At 32.2% G+C, this 27,766-nt stretch overlaps 1 protein-coding gene across 2 annotated transcripts; it reads left to right on the top strand.

Annotated features, from left to right (window-relative positions):
* Window positions 1-1,043: 1,043 nt before the first annotated feature.
* Window positions 1,044-23,745, top strand: LOC125051720 (chromatin-remodeling ATPase INO80). Of its 2 annotated transcripts, XM_047652243.1 has the most exons (29): window positions 1,044-1,223; window positions 1,403-1,648; window positions 1,875-2,080; window positions 2,281-2,481; window positions 2,719-2,813; window positions 4,512-4,707; window positions 5,278-5,415; window positions 6,071-6,267; window positions 7,168-7,375; window positions 7,815-7,994; window positions 8,714-8,969; window positions 9,842-9,988; window positions 10,819-10,959; window positions 11,209-11,330; window positions 13,178-13,461; window positions 14,278-14,486; window positions 14,977-15,080; window positions 15,707-15,868; window positions 16,653-16,812; window positions 17,486-17,613; window positions 18,425-18,514; window positions 18,840-18,917; window positions 19,506-19,664; window positions 20,275-20,377; window positions 20,606-20,688; window positions 21,156-21,270; window positions 22,042-22,182; window positions 22,738-22,922; window positions 23,587-23,745. In XM_047652243.1, the coding sequence occupies exons 2-28, from the start codon at window positions 1,411-1,413 to the stop codon at window positions 22,917-22,919; spliced, it is 4,323 nt and encodes a 1,440-aa protein (XP_047508199.1). In that variant the 5' UTR covers window positions 1,044-1,223; window positions 1,403-1,410; the 3' UTR covers window positions 22,920-22,922; window positions 23,587-23,745. The 2 variants fall into 2 exon arrangements, with proteins under 2 accessions (XP_047508199.1, XP_047508198.1); XM_047652242.1 differs by having other exon boundaries at window positions 1,044-1,648.
* The last annotated feature ends 4,021 nt before the right edge of the window (window positions 23,746-27,766 follow it).

Genomic DNA, 27,766 nt, shown 5'->3' with positions numbered 1-27,766 from the left:
ACTTGAAAGTTTATTAGTTCGCGTACTCTACGTAGTCGATCTACGGAGTATATTACTTGGTACGCGCACTGACTCGACGATCCTACCGACTGCGCCAATTAAGTGAGGGCCAGCGGTGGATTCCAAAAAAAACCAAAATATATTAAAATTACTTTAATTAATTACTTTTACAAATAATGAACTTAACTAGTTACAATTATTTAATCGGCCCGATATTAGGTGCACGATAAATATATTATATAATAAACTTAACTAGGTGAGACTTGACCGGTCCGATATGAGGTATCCGATCAAAAAGCTGTTGGTTCTCTTGTCCCTTTCCTTATATAGCGTAGTTTCGTAAGAGGTGACTTGTATTGGGTTTGCGGGGCAAAGGGAGTGCAATGAATATGTAACACACTTATGTTTTACGTTTTAGTTACTATTGGTTGTTTATTTTTATATATAAATAACAACCTCAATTTTAAAAGCCTTAAGTTTAATCTTCGCTTCATAATAGGTCCGAATAAGTTTATCGACTCAAGAAAAAAAAAGAATTACAGCACTAACAGTACAACTTTGAACAAAATAACTATTTTTAAATTGTTAGCCTGTTTAGATTCCTTAAATAAAAGTGCTTACCAATTTGTAAAAGGCTGTCAACGCACTTGCGAGCCTTTTGGCATTGTGAGTGCCCATGGGCGGCAGTATCATTAAATATCAGGTGACCATCATGCCCGTTTGCCCCCTGTTCTATGATAAAAATACAAAAATTACTGTTTACATATTAAATTACAAATCACTAATCATGTTTATGAACATAATTAGAAGTTGTATATTTTTATTATCATATTAGTTATAATATGATGAAAAATCCTTTCTTGACGAAACAATTTAATTTTCGAACGAATATCATATTAATTTCTGATAGGTTTTCCTTTCTTATTGGTCTTGTTGCTAAGTATATCTATTTTTATAGGTAGAATTAACGTCAAATCCAATAACAGCCAATGAAAACCAAGAATAAGAAATGGCTGATTGTCATTTGTCAAATTAAAGTTTCGGCGTTATGGCGGGTCCGTGTTTTTTCAAGATCGAATACGAAATGAATATCTATGTGCGCCGCTTGGGCGGCGACAGTGACAGCAATTTGTCGAATATTCTTGTTCGCCATTTTGTGAATCTTGTGGAATTTTGTGTTAAGTAATCGACGTGATATCACGTTGAGGCAAATCAATTTTGATGTAGGCAAAAGTTTCCAACTTATCATGCAATTCATATACTAACCCACCACCTCCCTTACTTTTTAAACTACGACAATATTTAGCTACGATTCTGCATAATTTTTTAATAACTAAGTGGCCTCGTCTTTGAAAACGGTCACATACTAGGTTATCAACATTAAGAACACTCGTAATTGCAGAAGTTGAAATGACCGAAAAGGCTGTTGTGGGAAAGACCGTGTTGAAGAGACATGAAATCGCTCGACCTATATATGTACAACGTTTGGAAGCCGCCTTAGATATCAGGCCGTTTGTTAGCCAAGTTGAAAGAATATTAAATTCTGATGGTGTTAGTGATAGTGGGGATGACTCGGATGTTCTATCAGTTGGTAATGAAATGTCAAAAGGGGATAAGTTGATGAATGGTGTAGTGACTACTAAACAAGGTATAAATAAACTAACTGGAAACATTCATAAATTTGATTTTTCAATAAGGAACTAATATAATTTAGACTAAATTTTTTTAGTTCCTTAAAAATATTTAGTCTTTTATGCTGGATTATTGAAATTGTTTATCAAATTTTACTATCATAACTAAGAAAAGTAAAGGCAAAAGTTATGACTACATAGTATCTAACTGTACACATGTGAAAATATTCTAATATTTTACAGAACGCCAAAGTGATCGGGCTCGTCTATACAATCTGTCATCAGTTGGAGAAGAGAGGGAGTGGCTTCGAGATGTGTTATTATCAACAGAGTCCGAATCTAGCAGTGATGATGATACCTCAGCAGCAAAAGAGACTAGAATTAAATACCTTCTCAAAGAGAGAAAGTTTCATAACAAATATGTTAGATCTTATTATAAGGACCCCGGTGTAAGTTTTAATTGAAATTAATATATAAAAATGCAATTGTTGCATGCTCTGGGTATATGAAGAATAATTTGTGTCAATCAACATTGAAAATTTAATAAGATTTGTCCTAGTTTAAAAATAATAAAGTAACACATCAAGCACAAATATTTTAAAATGATAATTATGACTGCTAAAAGGTACTATTTTTTTTTTGGTTTCAGAATTCTCGATACATGTATTATGGGGCTGGCTTGCTATCAACCATGGACAGATACCCAGAGAGGAGAATAAACAGGCCTCCTCCAGCCTCCACAAGAGGACGGAGAGGCCGACCCTCGGATAAGGGTGTTCCAAGAAACATCCAAAAATCGAAAAAGCCAAAAACAAAAGATGGACATTTAACAGAAAGTGGAAATGATGCTGTGAGTATACAAATAAAACCATATATTATTATTTTGTGGACATTAGTTCAGTCTTAGACTTTAAATGTAAAGTTGCATGAGTTATTTACATAATTGCCTGATTTTGTTTGTTTTTTGCCTGATTCTACTATAACAATATTTTAATGATTTTGACAAAATTACAGACATTTGAAATAGGCAAAAACCAATTTGGACTTGGTTAAACATTAAATTAAATGAGTTAAAATTTTATTTTAGCCTGATGGAGTGGATTGGGAAGATCACTTAAAGAACATCAAAGAAGAAAATGAGCTGAGCGATGAATTAATAATAGCAGAAAAATCCAGTGTCAGGTAACTCCTTCTCTTTATTCTAATATTGATTAAAGACTTCAGAACTATGAGTCGGTCATCCCCATGGAAGAGCCTAAAATACACTTGTATTCATATAAAAAACAATTGAATGAAGCTGGTGCCCCAGGAACAATAGACCAGTGCAGATAGCCTTCAAAATAAATAAAAAGTGAAAAAAATTACAGTAGGATGAAACCCATTAGAAAAGCAGGGGAATATGATCAAAATGAAAGGAAAAATAAATTACGGTCGATCTGAGGTCGGGAAGGGGTAGGGGGGGAGGTTTAAGGGTAAAAAACGGTTTATCTCGATTTCCGGCAAAACTAAAAGTCCTATCGAAGAAAGTTAAATGGCAAAGTTGTAGGTAATAAAAAGATCTAAAACTTTTGTATTCACACATTTTCACATAACCTCAAAATTTATGTGAAAAATTCAAAAAACCAAGTTTTTGGTTTTTAATTTTTATCTTTTACAAATTTCTTTTTTTTTTAACGAAATTTGGTGAAAACTTACCTTATTATGTCCCAAATATACTGTAATTTATTTGATTAAAAATATTTATTTTTTCACCTTATTTTGAATTAATATCGAAAAAACACCCTAATTTTCAATCGAAAATTCTGACGTCAAAATTTCAGCTTTTTTCAAAAAGTTGATGTGCTTTCAGTGCGTTGAAATCTCTACTTTCCTATGGTAAAAAAATATATATATATTACCATAGTAAATCTTCTCAGAAAATGCAAAAAATCGTACGCAGTAACGCCCAGACCCGTCATCCCGTTCCCTACTTCTCTATGAATCTTCTTTAAATTATAATTAGATGCCTATTTATTACTATTTTAAGATAACTTATATATACCTGAGTGACCTAAAAAAAATTTTTAGCCTTTAGATGGGCTAAAATTTTCGTATTTCATAGAGAAGTAGGGAAGGGTATGACGGGTCTGGGCGTTACTGCATACGATGTTTTGCATTTTCTGAGAAGATTTACTATGGTAATATATATATATTTTTTTACCATAGGAAAGTAGAGATTTCAACAAACTGAAATCACACCAACTTTTTGAAAAAAGCTGAAATTTTGACGTCAGAATTTTCGATTGAAAATTGGGGTGTTTTTTCGATATTAATTCAAAATAAGGTGAAAAAATTAATATTTTTAATCAAATAAATTACAGTATATTTGGGACATAATAAGGTAAGTTTTCACCAAATTTCGTTAAAAAAAAAAGAAATTTGTAAAAGATAAAAATTAAAAACCAAAAACTTGGTTTTTTGAATTTTTCACATAAATTTTGAGGTTATGTGAAAAATGTGTGAATACAAAAGTTTTAGATCTTTTTATTACCTACAACTTTGCCATTTAACTTTCTTCGATAGGACTTTTAGTTTTGCCGGAAATCGAGATAAACCGTTTTTTACCCTTAAACCTCCCCCCCCTACCCCTTCCCGACCTCAGATCGACCGTAATTTATTTTTCCTTTCATTTTGATCATATTCCCCTGCTTTTCTAATGGGTTTCATCCTACTGTAATTTTTTTTGGTTTCAAAAATTATCGGCACTGGTCTACAAGTAGTATTATATATATAAAAAAATTGTTGTTTCGGCTTAATTTCTATTACACTAGTGTACAGGGTAGACTTGCCTCTGCTTGTTAGTCTGTTACTAGCAGTAGTCTGATATAACATTTTCCTCAGAGGCCGAAAGAAAGCGTTAATGGCAAAGAGTCCAGAAGCATTAACAGCAAGACGGAAGCGACATTGGTTCCTGCTAGTAAAGAAAGAGTTAGGGAAAGTGCAGAGAGCGAGAACGGCGACACACAGAGAGGTGACATTGCAAAGAAAGAGGTTGGCAACATTATGCAGTAAACATTGGAGACATGTTGCTATGCAGGTAATAAAACATTTGCTTTGTTCATCCACTAATATTATATATAAAAAATTGTTTGATGTGAAAGCTATAAATGTATGAATACTATTAAATTGTTTAATCTGAAGCCTACATTATCAGCAACTAATATTTTGTGTTTGTGTGTAGCAACTAGTATTGAATAAAATAGGATCTTCTTTATTAAAGATAATATCAGTCTTATATATACATATATTTTCCCATATTATTTTATTATTATGCATATAAAATTCGGAAACATTTGTCAATAAGTATTATGACAAATAAAAACTTGGCTACTAAAAGAGCGGCGAAGAGTTAATAATTAGTTCTTGTCTGTAGTATGGCCTTATTTGAGAAAGAAGCGAGAATAAGTATTCCTTTTTTATTTCTTTTTTTTTAACCTAACTTCATTCAAAACACCTCACATTCATAATCAACTTCAAGTTTAAAGGATATTATTATTACTCTATTATCTTAACTGAGTGCTTAAAAATAAAAAGGCATCACCCATTCTTGGTCCTATTACAACTAAATATGTCCTATGGTATAATGAATATATTTTGTTAAAATCAGTCTCAGAAGAACATGAAGGAAACAGTATGGCGTTGCAAACGGTTGAGTCGAGAGATGCAGGGTTATTGGCGGCGATATGACCGCGCTGAGAGGGAAACTAGACGAAGGATGGAAAGAGAGGCTGAGGAACAGAGAAAGGTATTTTTTATTTGTAAGTAGGCTTTGCATGCAATCATTATCTCATTACCAAAGTTTGACATATACATATATTTATTTTTTTCAATCTTTACAATCTTCTGGATATTTCACAATCTTCAATTATGATCTTTTGTATTACATATAAGCTTATAATGGGATTACATTTATATTGGGCATTATTATTTCTATGAACGCAAATAATACTTGCTATGTGAGGAAATCGTTGATATGTGTTTGGAAAGAACAGCCTATAAAATTATAATATCATGACACAGACGACATTGGTTTAGCCCCAAATTCCAAAATTAATAGATTTTGAAGATAGTTAATATGGTGATACAAATTAGGTGCTTCATTCAAACCCTTTGGGGCGAGTATAAAGTAGCCCTGTAAGTAAGTCTAGTTTCCAATAAAAAAATTAAATATGTTTATTATGGAACATAAGATACATGCATCACTTATTCCACGTCATTAAATTTGAATTTGTAGGCATCCCTACTCATCGGCAAAGAAAACAGAGGGTGTAGGCCGAGAGAAAAAGCCGGCGTAAAAAACTCTCAGTACTCTTTTAAAATAGCAAATCATCAAACAACACTTATTTTAAAACAAATATCGCAAATATTATTTTCATACTTATCACATTTTATTTTTCTAGATGGACGTAGAACTAATGGAAGCGAAGCGGCAACGTCGCAAACTTAATTTCCTCATTACACAAACGGAACTGTACGCGCACTTTATGCAACGCAAGTTAAACGCAATTGAAGAAGGAGACTATGGGGCTGACAGAATATTGAGACATTTGGACGAAGATAGAGACCCAAGACTCGCCTCGATTGATAATTACGATAGGTAAGTTGCCTTATTACGTAATGACTCTCTTGGCTTGGCTTCTTTTGGACCAAACATTTGAGTTTTGGCAGCATTTAATTATGTATGACATAAAGGCTTTAGCGAATAATAGGTAGTTTTATTTAAAATAATATTTTTCATTTTAACAGACTTTTTCTGTATTCTGGTAGTTTGTTTGGACGGTGGGTGCCTTACAATAACTTTTTGTAAGAATAAAATACAATATTACATTCTTTTATAGTAAAATTTTTTAACGCCAAGGTAAATAACTATAATCAAAAGAAATGTATTAGAGCAATTTGTGGAGCAAACTGTCTTGATAGTTTAGACCTTTATTTAAGAAGCTCATAATTTCATCTCTTCCATGTATTTATAATTTAGAAATATCCTTGTGCACGAGCATAGAAACATACATATTTTTAAGTCGAAGTAAGAAGTAGACATGGGGAGAAATTGGCTGTGCCAAAAATCAATCTGGAACTGTTTAGGAAAAACACCTTTTGTATGACAATTAAGGTTAACAATAAATTACCAAAAGAATTAAAAGATCAGCCGACTTCGTGTATTACTTTTGGAAATAATGAACTATTCAATAAATGATTATTTGCGTGAGACACTGTTGTTGATATAAATAATAATAAAGTATGATATGATATGTACGATACAATTAATATAAGAATTGACTTTGACTAATAATCTAAAATGTAAAATTCCTTAAGACAAATTTGCGCGCCAGTACCACCTTACACATTTCTTACCATATTCTTGCAATAAATAAATTATTATTATAGGTTAATGAAATTAAGTATAAAAGTTCCAGCCATCCGGTTCCATTTTATTAGAAAAGAATATGCTTCTATAGTAAGTTTAAAATATGAACCTATTAAACCCTAATTATAGCGAGGCAATGAAAGCCCGTGCGTCTCGAAATGCACGCGAGGCGTTCCGAGCCGACCGCGCCCGTACAGCGGCTTTGGACGCAGCGGCCGGGGGAGATGCGGGTCGTACGGAGAGACCAGGTGATCATGACCAACCGGCTATATTTCAAGGGACATTGAAGGGATACCAGCTGAAGGGAATGAATTGGCTGGCCAATTTGTATGATCAGGTATTTGCTTTAAAATCATTTTAATTATGCTATTTAATTTTTATAAATTCGTTTTGGGTTTTGGTCACATTTGGACAGAAAATTATATTATTTAAGTAAATCAGTTTATTACAACTGATTTATTAATTACCGTGACCACGCACGCTGTAAAGCACGCGAAACGTCGGTTAAATTTAAAATTATGTAAAATAATTGTAAATTTATAATAATACATAACTTCAATCTGGTAAAAAAGTGTTTTCTTTAAAATATGTGTAAAGGATATGTCAATAAAAGACTATACTATGATTTGTTATTATGAATAATGAATGTATAAAAGTATTAATTAATACCCATTAATGCTATTTTATATTTGTATGCTTATTACCAGTGGGGCTAAGTATTATTTTTCTTTCGTGTATAAGGTGTACCTTGATGTAAAAAAGTCAATATATTTCAGGGCATAAGTGGAATTCTAGCAGACGAAATGGGTTTAGGCAAGACAGTCCAATGTATAGCATTTCTTTGTCATGTGGCTGAAAGACTTGGTGTATGGGGACCTTTTCTGGTGGTGTCTCCGGCTTCCACATTACATAACTGGCAACAAGAGATGCAGAGATTTGCACCCGACTTTAAAGTGGTAAGTATTTTATTTAGGTAAAGTAACATTTATGCCTGTGTCTAGTTTTTTGGTTGTGTTTATTTATATGTATTACTTATTTATTCATAACTTTTATATCATAATTTTACTAAGACAGTTAAAACAACAAATATATATATGTATATACTAGCAGACCGGCCAAGCGTTGCTGTGGCTAAGGTTTTTATTATATTACATAGTAGCAAACTTTTCAAGGGAAACCGTAGGAGAACACCAGTCATGGGGACAACCATGCTTTTTTAGTGGTTATGCTATTTAATTGTAGCTAATGTGAAACGTTTGGTACTTTCAACACAGCGCCATCTGTTAGAATTGTGACTACTGTTTGTTGTGTTGAATAAAATAATATGGCGGGTATAAATTGAGATGTAAGCTATCCTATCTTTTAAGTTGGATCAAACTACACACGGTGTGGAAATTTTATTGATATCGGTTCGGTAGTTTAGTAGTCCATAGCGGACAAACAACGTGACACGTAATTTATATATATTAAGATTATATCAAATTATTTAATCAGCGTTTTTCTATTTACACAACACCAAATTTTGTATGATAAAAAATTATTAATTATACAAAAACATACATTCCAATACTATATGCCTTAAATGTAGAATATGTTTCGTATCATATTCATCAACATTATAAACAAAGGCTTATGCTTTATAAAAAAGTCTCTTAAAATTGTGAATTCTCTCCAGGTTCCATACTGGGGCAGTCCCAGCGAGCGTAAAATTCTTCGGCAGTTCTGGGAGCGAAAGGACCTTCACACCCAGCAGGCAGCGTTTCACGTGGTCATCACCTCTTATCAAATTGTGGTTTCGGACCTTAAATATCTGAACCGTGTCTCCTGGCAATATATGATTTTGGATGAAGCTCAGGCCATCAAGAGTTCAGCGAGTATGCGCTGGAAGCTATTGTTGGGGTTCAGCTGCAGGAATCGACTTTTGTTGTCAGGTAAGTTTCTACTGTACAACTCATGAAGCAGCAATTTGACGACTCATTGGTCTAGTGGTTAGTACCCCTGACTGCGAATCCATGGGTCCCGGGTTCGATCCCCGGCTGAGACGAACATCGATGTTATGAGCATTTGGTGTTGTGCTTTGGTCTTGGGTGTTAAAATATGTATTTATATGTCTATCTATCTATAATATGTATGTATATCCGTTGCCAAGTACCCATAACACAAGCTTCACCAGCTTAGCATGGGACTAGGTCTATTGGTGTGAATAGTCTTTAAAAAAAAAATTCAAGTATTTTCAGTTTAGTTAGCTCAGAAGAGATGTAGCGATTTTTTCAATTTTCGTTTACTCTCAGTTTCCTTTGAATATGTTTTGTCACCTATAAAATATACCTATTATAATAAAATAAATCAGTGGCGCTACAATCTCATTAGGTCTGGGCCTCAGATTTCTGAATCTGTTTCATGATCATTTTTCAATCTAATAGGCAAGTAGGTGATCAGCCTCCAGTGCCTGATACACGCCGTCGACTTTTTGGGTCTAAGACATGTCGGTTTCCTCACGATGTTTTCCTTTACCGTTCGAGCGAATGTTAAATGCGCACAGAGAAGGAAAGTCCATTGGTGCACAGCCGGGGATCGAACCTACGATCTCAGAGATGAGAGTCGCACGCTGAAGCCACTAGGCCAACACTGTTCTACTATTTTAACACGAATAAAGAGGAAATTCTTTAATTGGTATTTTTCACGGATTTTCCATTATAATGTTACCTAGAACTTGAACTTATTAGTTGTACATTATTAACAGACTGAAAATACTGATATTTATATTATTTTTGATTTTAAAACTTGATTTATTTCTATACAGGAACACCAATACAAAACAGTATGGCGGAGTTATGGGCGTTACTTCACTTCATAATGCCAACATTATTTGATTCGCACGACGAATTCAACGAATGGTTCTCTAAGGACATCGAAAGTCATGCAGAAAATAAAAGCACGATTGATGAAAGTATGTAATTACTAGACTAGCCCCTTATTCATAAAAATTTATCTAATTGCTCTCTTTTAACTAAAATACTCTGTCGTCCCTTTCTTCAAAGTTTACACTGACGAAAAGAGGCAGGTTAGTAGCTTAAACCTCCAGCCTATATATGTATATACATATATATCTATATATATATACTGAAAATGGTCTTCGTTTGAGGCTCAATCACGCCTAAACCACTGATCGTATCGACATGAAACTACCACCATTCGATGCGAAATATTTCCTAGATGGTTTATGGCTATTTATTTATTAAATTCCAACGTTCCTTCATTTTTTTATTGCTGTTTTACTTTTATGAAAATTTATCCATACGGACTTCACCGCGGAAACATTCGGGGAGGCTTCCTAGAACCTCTAAACGTCAACATCTGTTAAAAACTCGATTTTCGAAAATTTTCAATTTTCTTAGCAGGAAGTTAAAAAGAAGAATAATAAAAATATGAAAAAAATAATAATAATTAAATATAAAATTTTATTTATTTCCTATTTTAATTCGCCCAGCAAAGCGGGCGGGAAACGGCTAGTATAATATATAGTATTTCCAATTAATATGGATTTATATGTGTTTATGGAATAATGTTTATTTTTACCTACTCTGGAGGGATGTCGTTACAGTGAGGCATAGGGTAACCATATTTTGTTTTATTTCGTGAACATTAAATAAATATTTTTTTAAATTTAATTACCCGCACAGACTACGTTTTTTTTTTAAATTTTAACAGAAGATGGCTTTAAACAATTTTTAAAAAGTTTCATGAGACTGTTATAATATATTTGTTTTTTTGTTGTAGAGCATCTCTCCCGGCTTCACATGATATTAAAACCTTTTATGTTGAGGCGGATCAAGAAAGATGTGGAAAATGAATTATCTGATAAAATAGAAATTATGGTGCATTGCCCTTTGACAATCAGACAGAAACTATTATATATTGGTAAGATTTTAGTGTACATAAAACAAAGAAAATGGATTTTTTTAAATTTTAAATTTTTTCATTAATATTTCTTTAATCACTGACTAATGCTGGCTTGCGCCATGTTTATTTACGACGAACGCTATAAATAATATTAAAAAGAAACTATCTTACGTAGCTGAATATTAAAGTTTATGAAAATTGGTTAATAATAATGTAAATTAATCATAGAACTACTAATAATAACGTTTACATATTTTCTATTAACAGCATTGAAGAAAAAAATAAAAATAGAAGAACTATTGCACTACACAATTGGATCGGAAACTGGACATAATGTTGACAAAAATTTCACTTCAAATCTTATGAATTTAGTTATGCAGTTCAGAAAGGTAGAGTTTTAATAACTTTTTAGATGTTCAATCATTCTCTTACAATTTGTTCTATCAATTTCTGTTCTTTTTCTGTTGCCGAAAGTTTGTAGAGGTAATATTCAGAGACAGAGCTATGTGTGACTCCTGTATGTAAAAAACTTATTGGATTTGTCATAAGGAAGTCATACCTTGAATATGAAACGTAACAGTGTCAATAAGTTGCATATTCATTTTATTATTTTTAAAATGTTATTTAAATTAACAAAATTTCAAATCAATTAAAGAAAATGTGAACATTTTACTATAAAAGCGGAACAAAGAATATGTTTAAGTTTGGGCAAAAAGTCGTTTCGCATTATAGTATGTATGAACTTGTAATTAAATCTCTTTGGCTATATACTATTCGTATGTATGTATTGTATTCAAGATGGCAAAAAGTTATCGAACAAAATGGTACCTACACACTTTAATTAAATGTAAATAAACTATATTAAAAAAAGGTTGCGTGTACTTGTGCGTTTTCCAATTACAGCACTAGAGCGCATTATGCGGCTCAACGTTAAATGTTCCAACTACAGCAACGCTTCGCACAATTGAGCACTCTCAAAACTTATGCTCTCGCGTGCTTCTCGCAATAGATACCAACACAGTGACAGAAAATTGACCAGTGTTTTTCATTAAGTTGGCATTTATCGAAATTTTCGTTAGTAATTATTATTTATTGTTGAAAAATTTGTAAGGCTTTCGTTTCGTCGTAGATTTTGAAAATAATTAAAGTTATTTCAAACTGCTAAAAAAAAAAAATATAAGTATGGATGAAGGTATAAATATGTAGTTACTTTTTTATATTCCACATTTAAAATATGTAAATAAATTTATTTTACAGGATTATACTTTTGTAAACATTGCAATGGTTTTGAAAAAGTATATATTTTTTTTAGAAATCATTTTAAAATAATTACTCAAACGATAAATCATGTAAACTTCTTACATGAAATTAAATATTTTACTGTTAATTTAGCTTGTTAAAACCTTCGATTCTTTAAAGGTTTTCTCTTATTTCAGTAAAAAAAGAAATAATTTGATTATTAAAATAAGCGTAAAAAGTTTTCAACCAATTATTATTGTTTACCACATTATTTATACATTAATGAGGTTGCTAACTCTATTCAGAATATTTTTTTTTCAACACTGACTTAGCGCACTCTGCTGATGCATTTGAAAACTAATTCACGTTCCAACTAAGCTTCAGCATTATGCGGCATTGTGCGGCACTGAGTCGCATTATGCTCTGTAATTGGAAAACGCACCTTATGTACGCGCGTAATAAGTTATACTTCTTTGGCATTATTAAAAATAGTTTTTGATTGCATGCAAATAAATAATTAAAATTAAATAATCAAAGACTGGAAAAGGAGTCATTATAGTCAATAAAGTTCAGTTTACATTTGAAAAATTAAATAAATACTTATTATTATACATTAAGTGTAACATAAATTGTATTATTATTCGAATGTTCTTTTTAATGTCCAATGCCGTAGCATCTTCCGTGGGCAACTTCATTCTGTTAATTTTGTGTCACGGTGCGCGCGCATCGTAAAATTTCACTCTCATTAATTTTTCATAACGCGCCTAAAGAAGTATAACTTCAAAAATGTTGTGAATTTTCTTAAAAAATGCGAAGAAACTTTTTCCCGACCTATTAGAAATATGAGTGCGACAACATTAGGTTTAATATTAGCCAAGGTTATTGTTCCAATGTGTATGATTACTCGCAGGCATTATTATTATATTTATGAACTGGTAACTATTTCTTACACACATCAAACAGATTTTAAGGATTAAAAAATATTTTTAACTTTCAGGTTTGCAACCACCCAGAATTGTTCGAGAGACGTGATGTAAGATCACCTTTTGCAATGCTTGTTGATGACTACAATGTCCCAAAAGTGATAGCCGAGGACTGTATATTACTTAGGTGTATACCATCAAAGCGCCACTTATTATACAATATACTTAGTGTTCTAGTGTGTGATTATGTGCATAGGAGTGTTAGTGAAGTGAATAGTGATTGTTTCTCGTTCACAAGATTCATGGACTTATCTCCTATGGAGATCTATCAGGTGATGCTATGTGGGTGGCTGGATGCGTAAGTATTTATTTTCTTTGGATTAATATTTTTTTCTCTTTTTTAACATTATAATTCAATGGTATATTGTACTTGAAATCATATGATATTTCTCTTATATATATATATATTTAAAAAACAAGACAATTCACACCAATTGACCTAGTCCCATGCTAAGCTGGTGAAGCTTGTATTATGGGTACTAGGCAACGGATATACATACATATTATAGATAGATACACATATAAATACATTTTAAACAACATCGACCTAAGCACAACACCAAATGCACATCACATCGATGTTCGTCTCAGCCGGGGATCGAACCCGGGACCCATGGATTCGCAGTCAGGGGTACTAACCACTAGACCAATGAGTGGTCGTATATTGATATGGTATTTATTTTTTATCAACTTTGACATACCAAAATGTAAAGGTTAAGATAACATTCTGGAAGGTATCTAAATCTGTACACTATGCTGTAAAAAAATTGTACATATAACTTCAATATATATTTATAATAATTATCTTTAACAATGAGTTATAATGTTTAATTTTGTATAGTTTAAATAACCATACATAATATTTAATGGGATAGCTATCTACAACTAATAATAAACATTTACAATATATTGTTTCTATAGGGTAGAGTATAAAGATTCATATTCTAAAACTAATCAAAATGAAATCGAAAGTATATATCCAAGATCTGGGATTTTTTAATATATTGTTAAAGATTGATAATAGATTAACCTGATAGATGTTGGGTTAGTCTTTTGACTTTTAAACTCTAATTTCCGCTTTACACCAAATTGAGGATACTTATAATTTTTACAGTATATTTCACATAGAACAAAGTCTAGAAACATATGAAAGGTTAAGGCATAGACAAGAATGGTGGTACACAGACGACTGTCATGACTATAAGAATGTTAGCAGTAAACACTTACTGTTGATATGTCCCGATGGAGATGTTCTAAAGACACGGAAAGAAGATTCCTTGTTATGGAGGGATATGTTATTTACGGATCCTATGTGGATACCAGGTATGTTCAGATATTAGAAACTTTATAAAGATGCTATCCATAAAGATGGGTTGTATTCCTTTTATTGTTGTAATTATAGTATTGGACTATAGTAATAATTTAAGTACTGTATATGGCAAATAAATACATATTAAGTGATCGTTAAAATATATTATTATGGGTCTGTTTCACAATGTACGGATAAGTTCTACATAAGTTCCAAATTAGCTATTTATTACTTATTGGTAGGATAAACACTATTGTTGCGTTTCACGACTGTCAGATAGCGCTATTCGTCACATAAAGTCCATCATAAGTTATGAGTCCGATGAATGTCAAATAGCACAATTTATCTTCCAAATAATTTATGTGTTGCATAGCTATTTGGTACTTTATCCATACATTGTGAAACAGACCCTTAAGGTTTAACTTTATTCAATGTAAATTGAAATGAGAATTAACAATGTATGTTAAGTAGCAAGAAGTCAATTGTTTCATCTTGAATTAACAGGTGGACCATTTTACGCGCATTTAAATCACACAATACATTATATGCCAGAGACGATAGAGCATCGATCATTAAGGGGAAGACAACTGAAAGAAGCTAGTGGACAGGTACAGATTATATATTTATAAACAACACTGGTGCACCTAAAAAAATACATATCTGTTCATAAAACAGGACTAAATAAAAATTTAATATATAATAATGAACAAAATAAATAATTTTTGATTTACAAGTACGGTGTAAACTCTTTATAACATCATTCGTTATAAGGCAGAACTCTCTATAACGTAAAAATTAGTTAGATTTATTTGGTTTAATAAAAATAATTTTATTCTTCAGACAATTGATTGATTAGTAAGTTAGTAACAATAGTTTCTTATGATCTATGTTAGTAGAATTAGTAAAAATACGAAAAAAGTAGTTAAAAACTATTAGGTACAAAGCCCTGCGGAGATGTCGGAGCAGTATCGTAAATAGGGGCACTCCATTCTCTCGACTATCATCCGTAAGATAATTTAACCCAATACCCATACATTAATTCTTCCGCCCTATAACGCAGCCTCTCTATAACGTAGAACAAAGCTCGGTCCCTTGAAATTCGTTATAAAGAGTTTATACTGCATTTAATATTATTAAATTTAGTTACAAAATTAAAATACAATGGCAAATTATGAGCAGATTTTGCCGTTACTTTCGTTAGCGGCTATAAGTTAAAGAGACCTGTACATTCCAGGCGGAAATGCTAAGTGAGATAAAGACTGAAGATGGAGGTGTGATATCCGTGGAAAATCAGCCCGTGGAATTGGCAGAATTTCCTCACGTGGAAAGACCTTCTATAGTATATAATGATGTACCCACACCGTTACCGGTATTCTTATTTACTGCTCAGCAAAAGGTATGTGTATTACAATTCAATAAAAAAAAATCTGAAAGATCAATTACGATTAACGGAAAACTTATTAATTCGGCTCTTAATATTTTTTTATTATATGGTATATATTTCTCACTTTTTGAGTTTTTTTTTAAATTTCCTATTCGACGAAATATTTTTTAGATTGGTTTATTTAACATATAGCAGTGTTGGCTTAGTGGCTTCAGCGTGCGACTCTCATACCTGAGGTCGTAGGTTCGATCCCCGGCTGTGCATCAATGGACTTTCTTTCTGTGTGCGCATTTAACATTTGCTCGAACGGTGAAGGAAAACATCGTGAGGAAACCGACATGTCTTAGACCCAAAAAGTCGACGGCGTGTGTCAGGCACTGGAGGCTGATCACCTACATGCCTATTAAATTTAAAAATGATCATGAAATAGATTCAGAAATCTGAGGCCAAGATTTTTTTAATTTTTTATTTATTTAACATTATAGACAAATAGTACATAAATATACATTTGACAAGAGCGGAAAGTATTTTAAGCGATTGGGACGTTAATGATTTTAATAAAATGTATATTAAATTGTTTCTACACTGTTATATTCTAAGTAAAAACCTGTACGTAATTCATAGTATAAAACCCAGTCGCAAATCTCGCAACCTCTCAATGGGACACAATTTTCATCATTAAAACGTCGGCTTCACAAATAATGTTCATAGGCAGTTAAGTAGAAACAATTGTTTTAGACGATATATACTTCGGCTTGATACGCCATGTGTATTTCTAAGATAAAAAATACTTCAGGTGTGCGCGCCAAGACGTCAAGCGTTCGCAGTTTCGCGTTCGTTCGCGTATCACATGACGAGACACGCGCATTGTGAGTCGCGTCTCGGAAGCGAGACTATCTCTAGACTTGTCGATAATGCGCGACCGCCTTACGGCTGGGCTTCGCTGCAAGTGCCCGGTATGTTTATTCCTATACTATGCTACTTATTTACTATGATTACACCACTCCTTATTTATATAAAATTTATTTTATGGACAAAGCATTTACTGAAAATGACATGACAATTCAACATCATTTTGGTAGTTGAGAGATAATAGTTATTGATTCTGATTAAAAAACAATATTAAATTCTTATATGTCAACAAATGTGGCATTCTTCTGTTGACCACGATTGTTGCAAAGCATGAGAAACTTTTGAAATGTAACAAATCTTGTGTATATTTGTTGTGTTTTAATTTTTAATTTTTGTGTAAAGTGTGAATCCATTAAAATTATCTTATAAAAAAGACTCTGTAGTTACCTTCATGAGGTACAGTTCAGGTTAAATATATGTTCGATTGACAGTTTAAACGTTTTCAATACTGATTTTAATTGTTACCAAATATTTAAAAGCTACTTGCATATGTTGGTAATGGATAAAAAACTCAAAATAGCTCTAAGCAATCTCACATGTCAATAATGTATTGGATTTTGAATCTTAGCCTAATCTATAGTAAAACCTTCCTTTTATAAATATTATTATTTAATACATAATATAACATACGGAAAAGAATTCAAGTGACCATTACACAACTATGTATACATTTATGTGTGTTAAACATCCATATATAATAATACTGATTTGATTCAGATAAGAACCAGCTAGTAAGTGATGCGGGAAAACTAACAGTATTAGATTCTCTACTCAAGAGGTTAAAGGCGCGAGGGCATAGAGTCCTTATATATAGCCAGATGACGAAAATGATTGACTTATTAGAGGTAAGTTGTTATATAAAATTATCTTTTTAAATTGTATAAGTCTCGTTTCGAAAGTGGTAAGTTGTAACTCTCTACTATTTTAGTGCTATTTTGTTAAAATAAAACTTTTACATGAATTTAATATCGGTATTGTGTTGCCGGCAATTTTTAGACGTTCGAAGAATACTGTGTTTAATACAAACTCAAAAAAAAATCGTGTGTCCAATTCACACGTGGTAGAAGTGAAACCTTCATAAACAAAGTTTTTATAATTAAAATATGTAAATTAGACTTAAATCTCTATCAAAATGTAGGATCTTTTCTTTAAAAAAAAATATATTTTAATGTTAAATTTTTATTTATAACTTTAATATCAATCTTTAATTTGGTAAAAACTAAAATAATAAAAGTTTGAAATAAATTCACAAGATCCAACATGGGAGAAAATGAGATAGGAAGCATTATACAGTGTATAAACTTTTAATTAAGTGTAGTATGAAGTTTTCACTTCAAAAAGTTTCTATAACTAATGATTTGTAAATAAAATTGATAAATAATCTAATTTTATAATAAAACTACTTACTTGACTTACATATTTAATTTTCATCAAATCTGTTTGTTTATTTCAGAAAATGTTCAAATACACACTAATTTAAAGTTTATACACTGTATAATGCCTCCTATCTCACTCTCTCTCACGCCAAATCCTATTAATTTATGTGTCTGTCTCTTTTTACTGTCGCTTTTTCCGTTGCATCCGGTTTGAAATCACAACGATTCTAAAGAAGTTTCACTTCAAAAACGTAATATGTGTTAATGATGGTTTTAACAGGAGTACATGTGGCACAGAAAACACAAATATATGCGATTGGACGGATCCAGTAAAATATCAGCCCGTCGTGACATGGTTGCCGATTTTCAGGTAATTTAAATAATGTATAGCGTGTGCTTAATCGGTACATATTTGTTGATTAAAAATATTGTAAAATTTAAAGTTACAATATTTTAATAGACGCGAATACCCTTGTTCACATACCAATGTGTGTAAAAAAAATATCGCTTTCAATTTAAAAACAAAACTGTTTTTGCCTAAATAACTAGTGCATTAAATAGCTTTAAACTATTGCTCTCGATATTTTCTTTTGTTTCGGTATTTTGTATCAATACTAACTACTATTAACTACTAATACTACAGTACATGTGATCAATACTCATCCAATTATATTGTGTAATAATGTAATTTTCAGGCTCGGACAGACATATTTGTATTTCTGTTGTCAACTCGTGCGGGGGGATTAGGAATAAACCTCACTGCGGCCGATACTGTAAGTTTTTTACAAACAGAATTTTAAATTTCGTGTATTAACGGTGGTAAATGGTTAAAATCTATTTATTTTCCACCAATTAGGGTAGGCATAGCTCAAAGACAACTAACAACATAAAACTGGTTGCTAAAACGATATTATTTGTTCTGTTTTTCTTACAATTATGTACATGTAATTATTTGTAATTAATTTTTTTTATATACCAAATTCAAACTAAACCTTACTGGTTCTTGCATATAATAAATATTATGTATTTCAATACATAATATTATGTATTTCAATAATTATAAATATTATGTATTTCAATACATAATATTTATTATATGTACTACCTGTAGAGGCCTGTTTTCAACAATGTCGCCGTATATAATGCGAGTTAGGCTTCGGACTTAGTGAATACTGTCTTTGATCTGGTTTATGACGTCAAGTAAAACAAATTCTTGTGCCATGGGCGAGATTCGTTCCTGAGACTATTACCGTTTAAGATTTTAGTCTTAAATAAAAGGATTGCAGGATTTGCAGTATTCAAGTGTATATTGGTTATGTTGTCTAAAGTGATTAAAAAGTATTTTTTAAATATCACCATAGGTTATATTCTACGACTCTGATTGGAACCCAACGGTAGACCAACAGGCGATGGACCGTGCACATCGACTGGGTCAGACCAAACAGGTCACGGTGTATCGGCTCATTTGTAAGGGAACTATTGAAGAACGCATTATGCAGCGCGCAAGGGAGAAGAGCGAGGTAAGTTTTGGGCATTGCACTTTGGGAAATGTACTGACTGGGCTATATATTTAATCGAAAATAAACTTTACATGATTTAAAATGGTTTTTTAAACCCATACCAATAGTCGTCTATAAAATACTTTATAAATAACAAATAAAACATTCATTACACAGGGACATACATCAAAGTATTTACACTAAAATTTAACTGTCCATAGGAAACCAAATGCGCTCTGTAATTAATTCGTCATATTTAAATCGCGATGAGGAACGGCTGGTTTACTACCTCTAGAAAAATTATCTATTGGTGCTAAGGATAGTCATAGGATAAATCACAAAAAGCACAAACACGTACAATTCGATCTAAAATAATACACGTAATATGTCTGGTATATATATATATATATAAGGAAAACATAATATATTTTCCTATACAAATTCTTGTCTATATTGTATTTTATATAAAGTCTTTTGTTATGTTTTCTTTGCCGTCTGATCGACGATGTTTAATTTATGTCACTTGACATAATATATAGAAACGCAGTTGCGCCTTATTTATTCCCAGTATAAGCGATTGATACTATTATATATATATATATATTATTTTTTAATATTCAATTTGTTTAAGATTCAACGCATGGTGATAAGCGGTGGTAACTTCAAACCAGACACTCTCAAACCAAAGGAAGTTGTCTCTTTGTTGCTGGACGATGAGGAAATTGAACTTAAATGTGAGTTATTTAAAAGAAACAATTTATTTTCAAGGTGACTTGTTTTATTTTTTGGAACATCGCTTTATTTTGTACCTTATTTGGTATTAGTATGTCCTTATAAGGTACTGAGTATTGTAATGAAACGAGGCTCTTTAAGACACGATTATTTAATATGAGTGTTGGTACAATACTGATTTATATTAAAACATTGATGCATTTATATTAATCATGTAGGCACAATTTCAGATCGTCAAAAGTCAGAAGAAAAGAAAATTATAGAAGAGAGAGAACGTAAAAGAAAATTGGGAATATTGCCAGCTGCGCCAGCGGTTAGTAGGATAAAATTTACTACACAACTCCATTATTTTAATGTACTGTACTTTTGGTCTTGTTCTATAAAAATAAAAATAAATAAATCAGTGGCGCTACAACCTTTTTAGGTCTTGGCTTCAGATTTCTGAATCTGTTCCATGATCATTTTTAAATCTAATAGGCAAGTAGGTGATCAGCCTCTTGTGCCTGACACACGCCGTCGACTTTTTGGGTCTAAGACATGTCAGTTTCCTCACGATGTTTTCCTTCACCGTTCGAGCAAATGTTAAATGCGCACATAGGAAGAAAGTCCATTGGTGCACAGCCGGGGGTCGAACCTACGACCTCAGGTATGAGAGTCGCACGCTGAAGCCACTAGGCCAACACTGTCTTGTTTTAAAAACTCCTTAATGTTATGTGACTATGTGAAGTACCTAATATTTTTTCTTAAATTAAATATATTTAACTTAATGCATTGTTCCAGCCTGTCGATAGTGAAGCAAAACGCGCTCGCGAGTCCATATCAGAACCAGGTAGTCCCTTACAAGTCGATGACGAGGGAGATTTAGTGGTGGACGCGCCCAATGTAATGCCTTCTCGTAAGTATTGTTTCCTATTTAGGCATTAGCTACAAAAAAACTATAGAATATATAGTTAAGAACGTAAAACCAAACGAGTAAAGAAGGAAGGGCATGCTTTAGCTCTTGTTAAATATTTAGGATAAGTTGAAGTTTAGTAGTTCACATCTTTATTCCGAAGTAATTCCAAGAGCATGATGGCCCTGGTATAATTTATCGTCGTAATCCAATTGGCGCCGACCTTAGAAACCTGAAATTACTTACTGTACCAATATGTGCAGTAGAATAAACTAGTGGAGTCTGTGCGGAAAGTAAATCGTTGTAGGATTTAACTTATTGTAACTGCAGTGCTAAATGACTTAGGGAGCGTTCAATTATTACGTAACGCGTTTTTTTCCTTTTGTAAAACGTTACGATGCGGGGCGGGGATTGAATTACGCGTTATTGTTAATATTATTTTCGACTTACACCACATAATAGTACCTAAAGAGACACAAGGTGGTCACGAAACGTTTTACTATACTTGAGTACAGTACTGTACTAGGGTACTGAAAAACGTTACGGCGAGATACATGGGGGGGGGGGGGCAATAATCTCCAAAAATTGCGTTACGTAATACTTGAACGCTCCCTTAAAAAATGAAATGACGCGTAGTAAGTAAACTAAAATAAGAATTATATTAGTTCGCATAATCACTACGCAAGATCCGCTAAGTGTGTTAATAAAGAAATCTAAATTTTGACTTCGACGATCGATTAAAATACTATAATTTATATACGTATACGTTTCCAGCGTACACGAACGTAAGCCGTGGCGCGTGGGCGATGTCCCGTACACGCGGCGCTCGTCGCGGACGTCCGAGAGGATCTAGACACACTATTGCTAATCGAAGGCCGGACCCACAAACTGATACTGCTTCTGCTATTGCTGCAGGTAATTTCTTATTCATTTTTTATATTTTATATAAAGTATATAAGTATTGGATATCTTATGTGTATGTAGTTGAATAAGAATGACCTTTGAGTAGTCAAGTACACACTAGTGTACTAGTGTCGCATTATTCATAATTTGTTATAAAAGGATTAGGTTTTATTTTTTGTCTTAGTAAGTCTTCTAGTGCTTTAGTATAAACTTTCAATAGAAATATATTTCCTATATTTAAAAAATCCGTTAGAATTTGTCAAATTAGCTTTTAAATTACTTTCTAGTACAGAAAAAACTGGTTGAAAAAAGATGATAACTTTTTTTTTCCATTAAATAAATATGTAATTATAAAACTTGAGATGTCTAATTAATAAATAACTTATATTTAGTCCCCAAAAAATATTAAATTTAAACATACCCTCTCCATAGATTCCGTGTTTTGAACATAAATTATTATTGTTTTAAAAGGACTTAATTATAAAAAAGAATGGTAAATATGAATTGCAATAGCATTTGTTATTAATAAATGCAAGTTTGCTACAAATATCGCTTTTTTATTTTCAGGTGCACTTCTCCTGGAATCGGATATGCCTCTTGAAATTGTGGAGGCAAGTGGAGCTCCGGAAGGCCGCGGCCGGCGTGGTCCGGGGAGGCCCCGACTTAGGACGGTGGCACCCCGGGCCCCTTCCAGACGCCCACGCAGGCCCCGTGAGCCTTTATTAGTGCCATTGGCGCCACCTCCCTGACCCGTTCGTATATATTTTACTTTCTAAATACGTAAAAAGATAAATTAGTTGTTTTAATTTAGCAATTAATTTTACCTTAGTTTTCATTAAATTAACGAAAATAATTGTATTTTATGCCCACAACGACGTTAAAAAATAAATTATACATTAATAATTTTCCTTTCGCATATACTTAAAATTTTAAAGAAAATGAAAGATATTTTTAGTCAATCAGTGTTTTAATATAAGGGAACGTACCCATACTACGTGACCTATTTTTTTTGGATTTTTCGACCCCTCCCTCCCCTCGGTGACCACTCGTAGTATATGCCAAGACCCCCCTCTCCCTCTTTAGCATGTAGTAATTCATAATTATGATTTTTAATCATTTCACAGGCAAAAATTGAAAAAAATAATATTTGGCTCTCGTCTTTATCTTTACTGATCGTGGCATTTGGAGACTCCGTTCCCCCCCCCCCCCAAACGGGTCACGTAGTATGCGTACGTTCCCTAAGGCTATTAATAAGCTTAAGCTTAGTATCCTCCATACACTCATAGTTTGTGTGTATGTAGATTTATTGAAAAACGTGGCCGTCAATATTTATACTTTAACTCTGAAAGAGGTACTTAGGGAGTTATTTCTTAATTGAAATATTCTTTAATGTAATACAATGTTTTTCTTTTGCAGATGAACTAAAGTGGCTGTTGACATTATGGACCATTAGTGCAATATTAACATATTTAGTTATAATATTATAAAGACTTTTTTGTACGATAAAATAACTAAATTATTGTATAAATTATATAAATGTATTACATAAACAACCATTTATTTCTAAATATCCTTATATTGTTGTTTTTTTTAATATTATAGAAGAATTCAAATTTAAACCGCTAAACGTCAAGTTTTGTATGTAATTAGAAGTAAAAGCATTTTTAATTTCTAGAGAATATTTCGAAATGCCGCTTTTTAAGCGTTACATTGTATAGTATTGGTAATCGAACTATAAACGTGATTAGAAGAAAGATTCTACGAATTAACTTTGACAAAGCTTGCTTTTTAACTAAGAGAAATAAGTTTATATAGGTAAGAGTTGCAAGGCGGTTAAAAATCAATTGGATGTAACCAAACATTGATGTCTTATAAAAAACATAATGGGTTATGGAAGTTTTTTTTTTGTTAAATAAATGTGTAATGTACGTATTATCATCTATTTTAATCTGAAAATTGATGAAAGTATGTAAAACCCTTTTACGGAAATTTAGCGCTGTCTTCATGTTAAAGGAAAGAAAAATCTTAAAATAAAATAATTTCAAATCAGTTTGTGTTTTATTATATCTTCAGGTAAGTGTCCAGCTTTTACTGAAACAAGGTATTACTACTAAATTAAGTAATCTAAGCAAAGTAGTAATAACTTTTATCTATTTATGACAAGTATTGCTCTAAGATATACCAAGAATTTAACATGCCATTATATTAAAGCAGTCAACATGTAACTTTCAAAGCGAATTTTTTTATCTGCAGATATATATAAGAAAAAAAAATATATATATATATATATAAGAAAAATGGTCTAATGCGAAATGTTTCCTAGATGGTTTATGGCTATTTATTTTTTACGTTCCTTCATTTTCTTATTGCTGTTTTACTTTTATGAAAACTTATCCATACGGACTTCACCGCGGAAACATTCGGGGAGGCTTCCTAGAACCTCAAAACGTCAACATCTGTTAAAAACTCGATTTTCGAACATTTTCAATTTTCTTAGCGGGGAGTTAAAAAGAAGAATAATAAAAATATGAAAAAAAATAAATAATGAAACATAAAATTTTAATTATTTCCTATTTTAATTCGCCCAGCAAAGCGGGCGGGAAACGGCTAGTCTCTTATAAGTTAAAACACAAGTAAATGTTCCCAAGATATATAAACTGAAGGCTCCAGTTTGACATAGTATTACGCATTGTTACATGTTTAATTCGTTTGTTTCAAATGATTTAAAGGCAATTAAACTATTGACATATCAATATTCTGTGCGCACGCGCAGGCGCCTGCCAATATATTCGGTGTCACGACACACGACTAACACTTCCGTAATTAAGTGCTTTGAAATACATGGGTAATCATTTTAATTCGTGTAATTGCCTCCGTAGCTTGGTTAGACACTGTCATGTTCGGATTTCGGTTTAAATTCAAGAAAAAAAATTGGCTTATGCACAAGAAGCAACTGATGGAATAATGCAACTTTACTTTACTATATATTAAAGTTATCATTACAAAAATCTCTTTAAAGTTTCATCAAGATGCCTAAAATCAATAAAAACATATTAATAAGGGTGAATTATATCTAAATTGTTGTTACTAACTTTACTCAAAATTCTACATTGATTTTTTTTGTGTATTTGTAGTTATTATTTATAGAAAATTAATAGTACTACATTGTAAGCAAACGAGTCCAGTAACCCGTAAGTGCATTATCAATTACGTTTATTAAGCCATTATGTGAGAATGTAGTTGTTTCAGTGAACTGAAAGCTCGCGGGTCGCATGCGAATGAGTGACTAATGAGATGACCCCTTAACGGCTCGAACGACACGATCGTGTTCGACAACTAGGGAATCTACTTTGCTAAAATAGCTTATAAATACCTAAATCTTGTATGAGGGATTGTTTTGTATCAATGAATTAGTTGTAGGAATTTAAATTTCAAGCTAAGAGTTTGTAATATTTTAAATGTTTGTATTCTAATACATAGCCTTTATAGAAAATTGTATTGTTTTGCGCATTTATTTTATGGTGTAATGGTTGCAGCTTACAAACGTTGTGTTATACAAAAAACTTGGCGATCAAATAGATTGGCGGAGAGTTTATTTGCCAGTTTTTCTCTTCCGTTCTACGCCCTTGATTTGAGAACTGGCAGTAAATGTAAAATTAGAAGCATTTTATATTTTTTTTTGACGTTCATAAGTGTACATTGTGTTACCTACTTATATGAGTAAATGATTTTTCAATTTTGAATTTTGATGTTTTATTAAGATAATGTTAACCAGTACAGCTTTCGTGTATAGCAAAGGGCCAGTTTGGTAGCTAACTTAACTATATAAAATATCTTTAACAAATACATTTAGAAAAACATCTTTCCACACTAAAAAGCACAATGTATCATTTGATATCACGTCGTACAGTCACATGGCGGTCATTATCACCGCGCAGTTCTTACATACAAATTAGCACGTTCCTTGAATACATCGGTAGAATGGCAGGAAGTTCAAGGTTTCCTACGGTCCCTGCTATTTAGAGCAGTAATCGGTCATTGTTCTTTGCTAACTGTACAGGTTTTAATTGTCGGTTATATTACGTAACACCATGTTACACATACAGGTAATTACTAATACCATACGTAGGCACTTTAATAGGCTTCCATCTAACTCCCACTGAAGAAAGCATAAAGCCAATCTATTAAGTTCTAATAATATAGAGTTAAATTCTTAATTATATATTATGTAACGGATGTAAACGCAATTTATCTCCTTTTTTATAGAACTCGATGTTTCTAGTGTCCTGTGTTGTTACAGCAGTCTTAGTTAGCGATTCTCAGCTCTTCGATTCAGAGTTTAATTCATACTTAGGTATTAAGAAACAAAAAGTACCCCAATAACAAACAATTTATTTGTCTAAAATAATATACTTTACAATTCTTCTTCAATAAATGACGAAGGCGTCCTGTTTTATTTCCGTTACAGATTCTATTAAACAATGTAGTACCTCTAACAAGATATAAAAACAAATTAAATCAACTTTTGAAGCTGCTACAAACTATCTTCATTCAAAAATCGCTCGTAGGTTTTGAAGCATCACTATGTAAAATTACAGCATACATTGATCATATAAGAAAAAAAGCCTCTCATACAAGATAAAGAAAAGCTTCGAAAGCTTCTAATGAGATCGATTTTATATCTCTATAATTATTTGTTGCAAATAAGGTACATTACTAATACATGTGACATCGAAGTGTTGATGTTAAGTAAGCAGTTTAGATTATAGCATATGTATGTCTGAAAGGATATTATATTTAGAAATCATTAGTATAAATCAAATGACACTATTTTCCACCTCAACACCTCATGCCATTCATCAAATAACGACAGCATCTGTTTTTGCAGCAATGTATCATCATACCGCCTAAGAAATGTCGTTCTAAAGATTTCGAGTTTTTCGACACATTCCTGGACCTTGTTAGGGGATGACTGAAGTGAAATGAAGCATATGATTGTACTCATTATGCATACAGAGACTTAGCGTAATTTCTATGATCGACTCAAGAAATGTATGATATTCCTTGTAAGCTAAAGTCCTTCTTTGCTATATATTTTAGTATTCTGAGTAATTATATTTATTATTATGCAACTGTTTAATTAAAAAATAATTAATAAGTGGAGAGGTTCTACTGGATGGTAAGACGATGAGGAAGACAAGAAATAAAGACAATGTTATGTGCTTAATACAAATTTCCAGTAGCAAATCGTAGCGCCTAATAATTCTGTCAAGTTACCCAATTTAGGAAAAATGGTTCCCATTTGATTGGATGCTAGTTTATTTCAATTAAGGACCAACATGATTTAGTCAACCATATACCTATATGGTTATGGTTTGTACCTACATCAGTATGTAAAAAAGCTTTGACACGACATATTTTAATTTAGATTTTCCTTAAAATTTTTATCGGAAATGACACATTACACCCCTAAAACTACGCGCCACTTTAATAAGACCTTTCCAAGAGTTTTTATGTTGGAGAAAATCTTAGACGACCCTCGACAGCCGGGGTCGCGATTAAAATGGCGGAAGCTAAGTAGCGCGGTTAAAAACAT

Source organism: Pieris napi, chromosome 8 (assembly GCF_905475465.1).
Source record: "Pieris napi chromosome 8, ilPieNapi1.2, whole genome shotgun sequence".
Taxonomy (NCBI): Eukaryota; Metazoa; Arthropoda; class Insecta; order Lepidoptera; family Pieridae; genus Pieris; species Pieris napi.
The sequence above is the reverse complement of the archived record's forward strand: the minus strand, read 5'-3'. Positions and strand labels throughout refer to the sequence as shown.

What these genes read in the sequence shown, in the direction of transcription:
- LOC125051720 (XM_047652243.1), top strand. Translation starts at nt 1,411, where the DNA reads ATGACCGAAAAGGCTGTTGTGGGAAAGACCGTGTTGAAGAGACATGAA. An exon ending in GGCTTCGCTGCAAGTGCCCG is followed by an intron (nt 16,813 to 17,485) that starts GTATGTTTATTC and finishes GATTTGATTCAG; the next exon opens with ATAAGAACCAGCTAGTAAGT. An exon ending in TGCTTCTGCTATTGCTGCAG is followed by an intron (nt 22,183 to 22,737) that starts GTAATTTCTTAT and finishes TTTTATTTTCAG; the next exon opens with GTGCACTTCTCCTGGAATCG.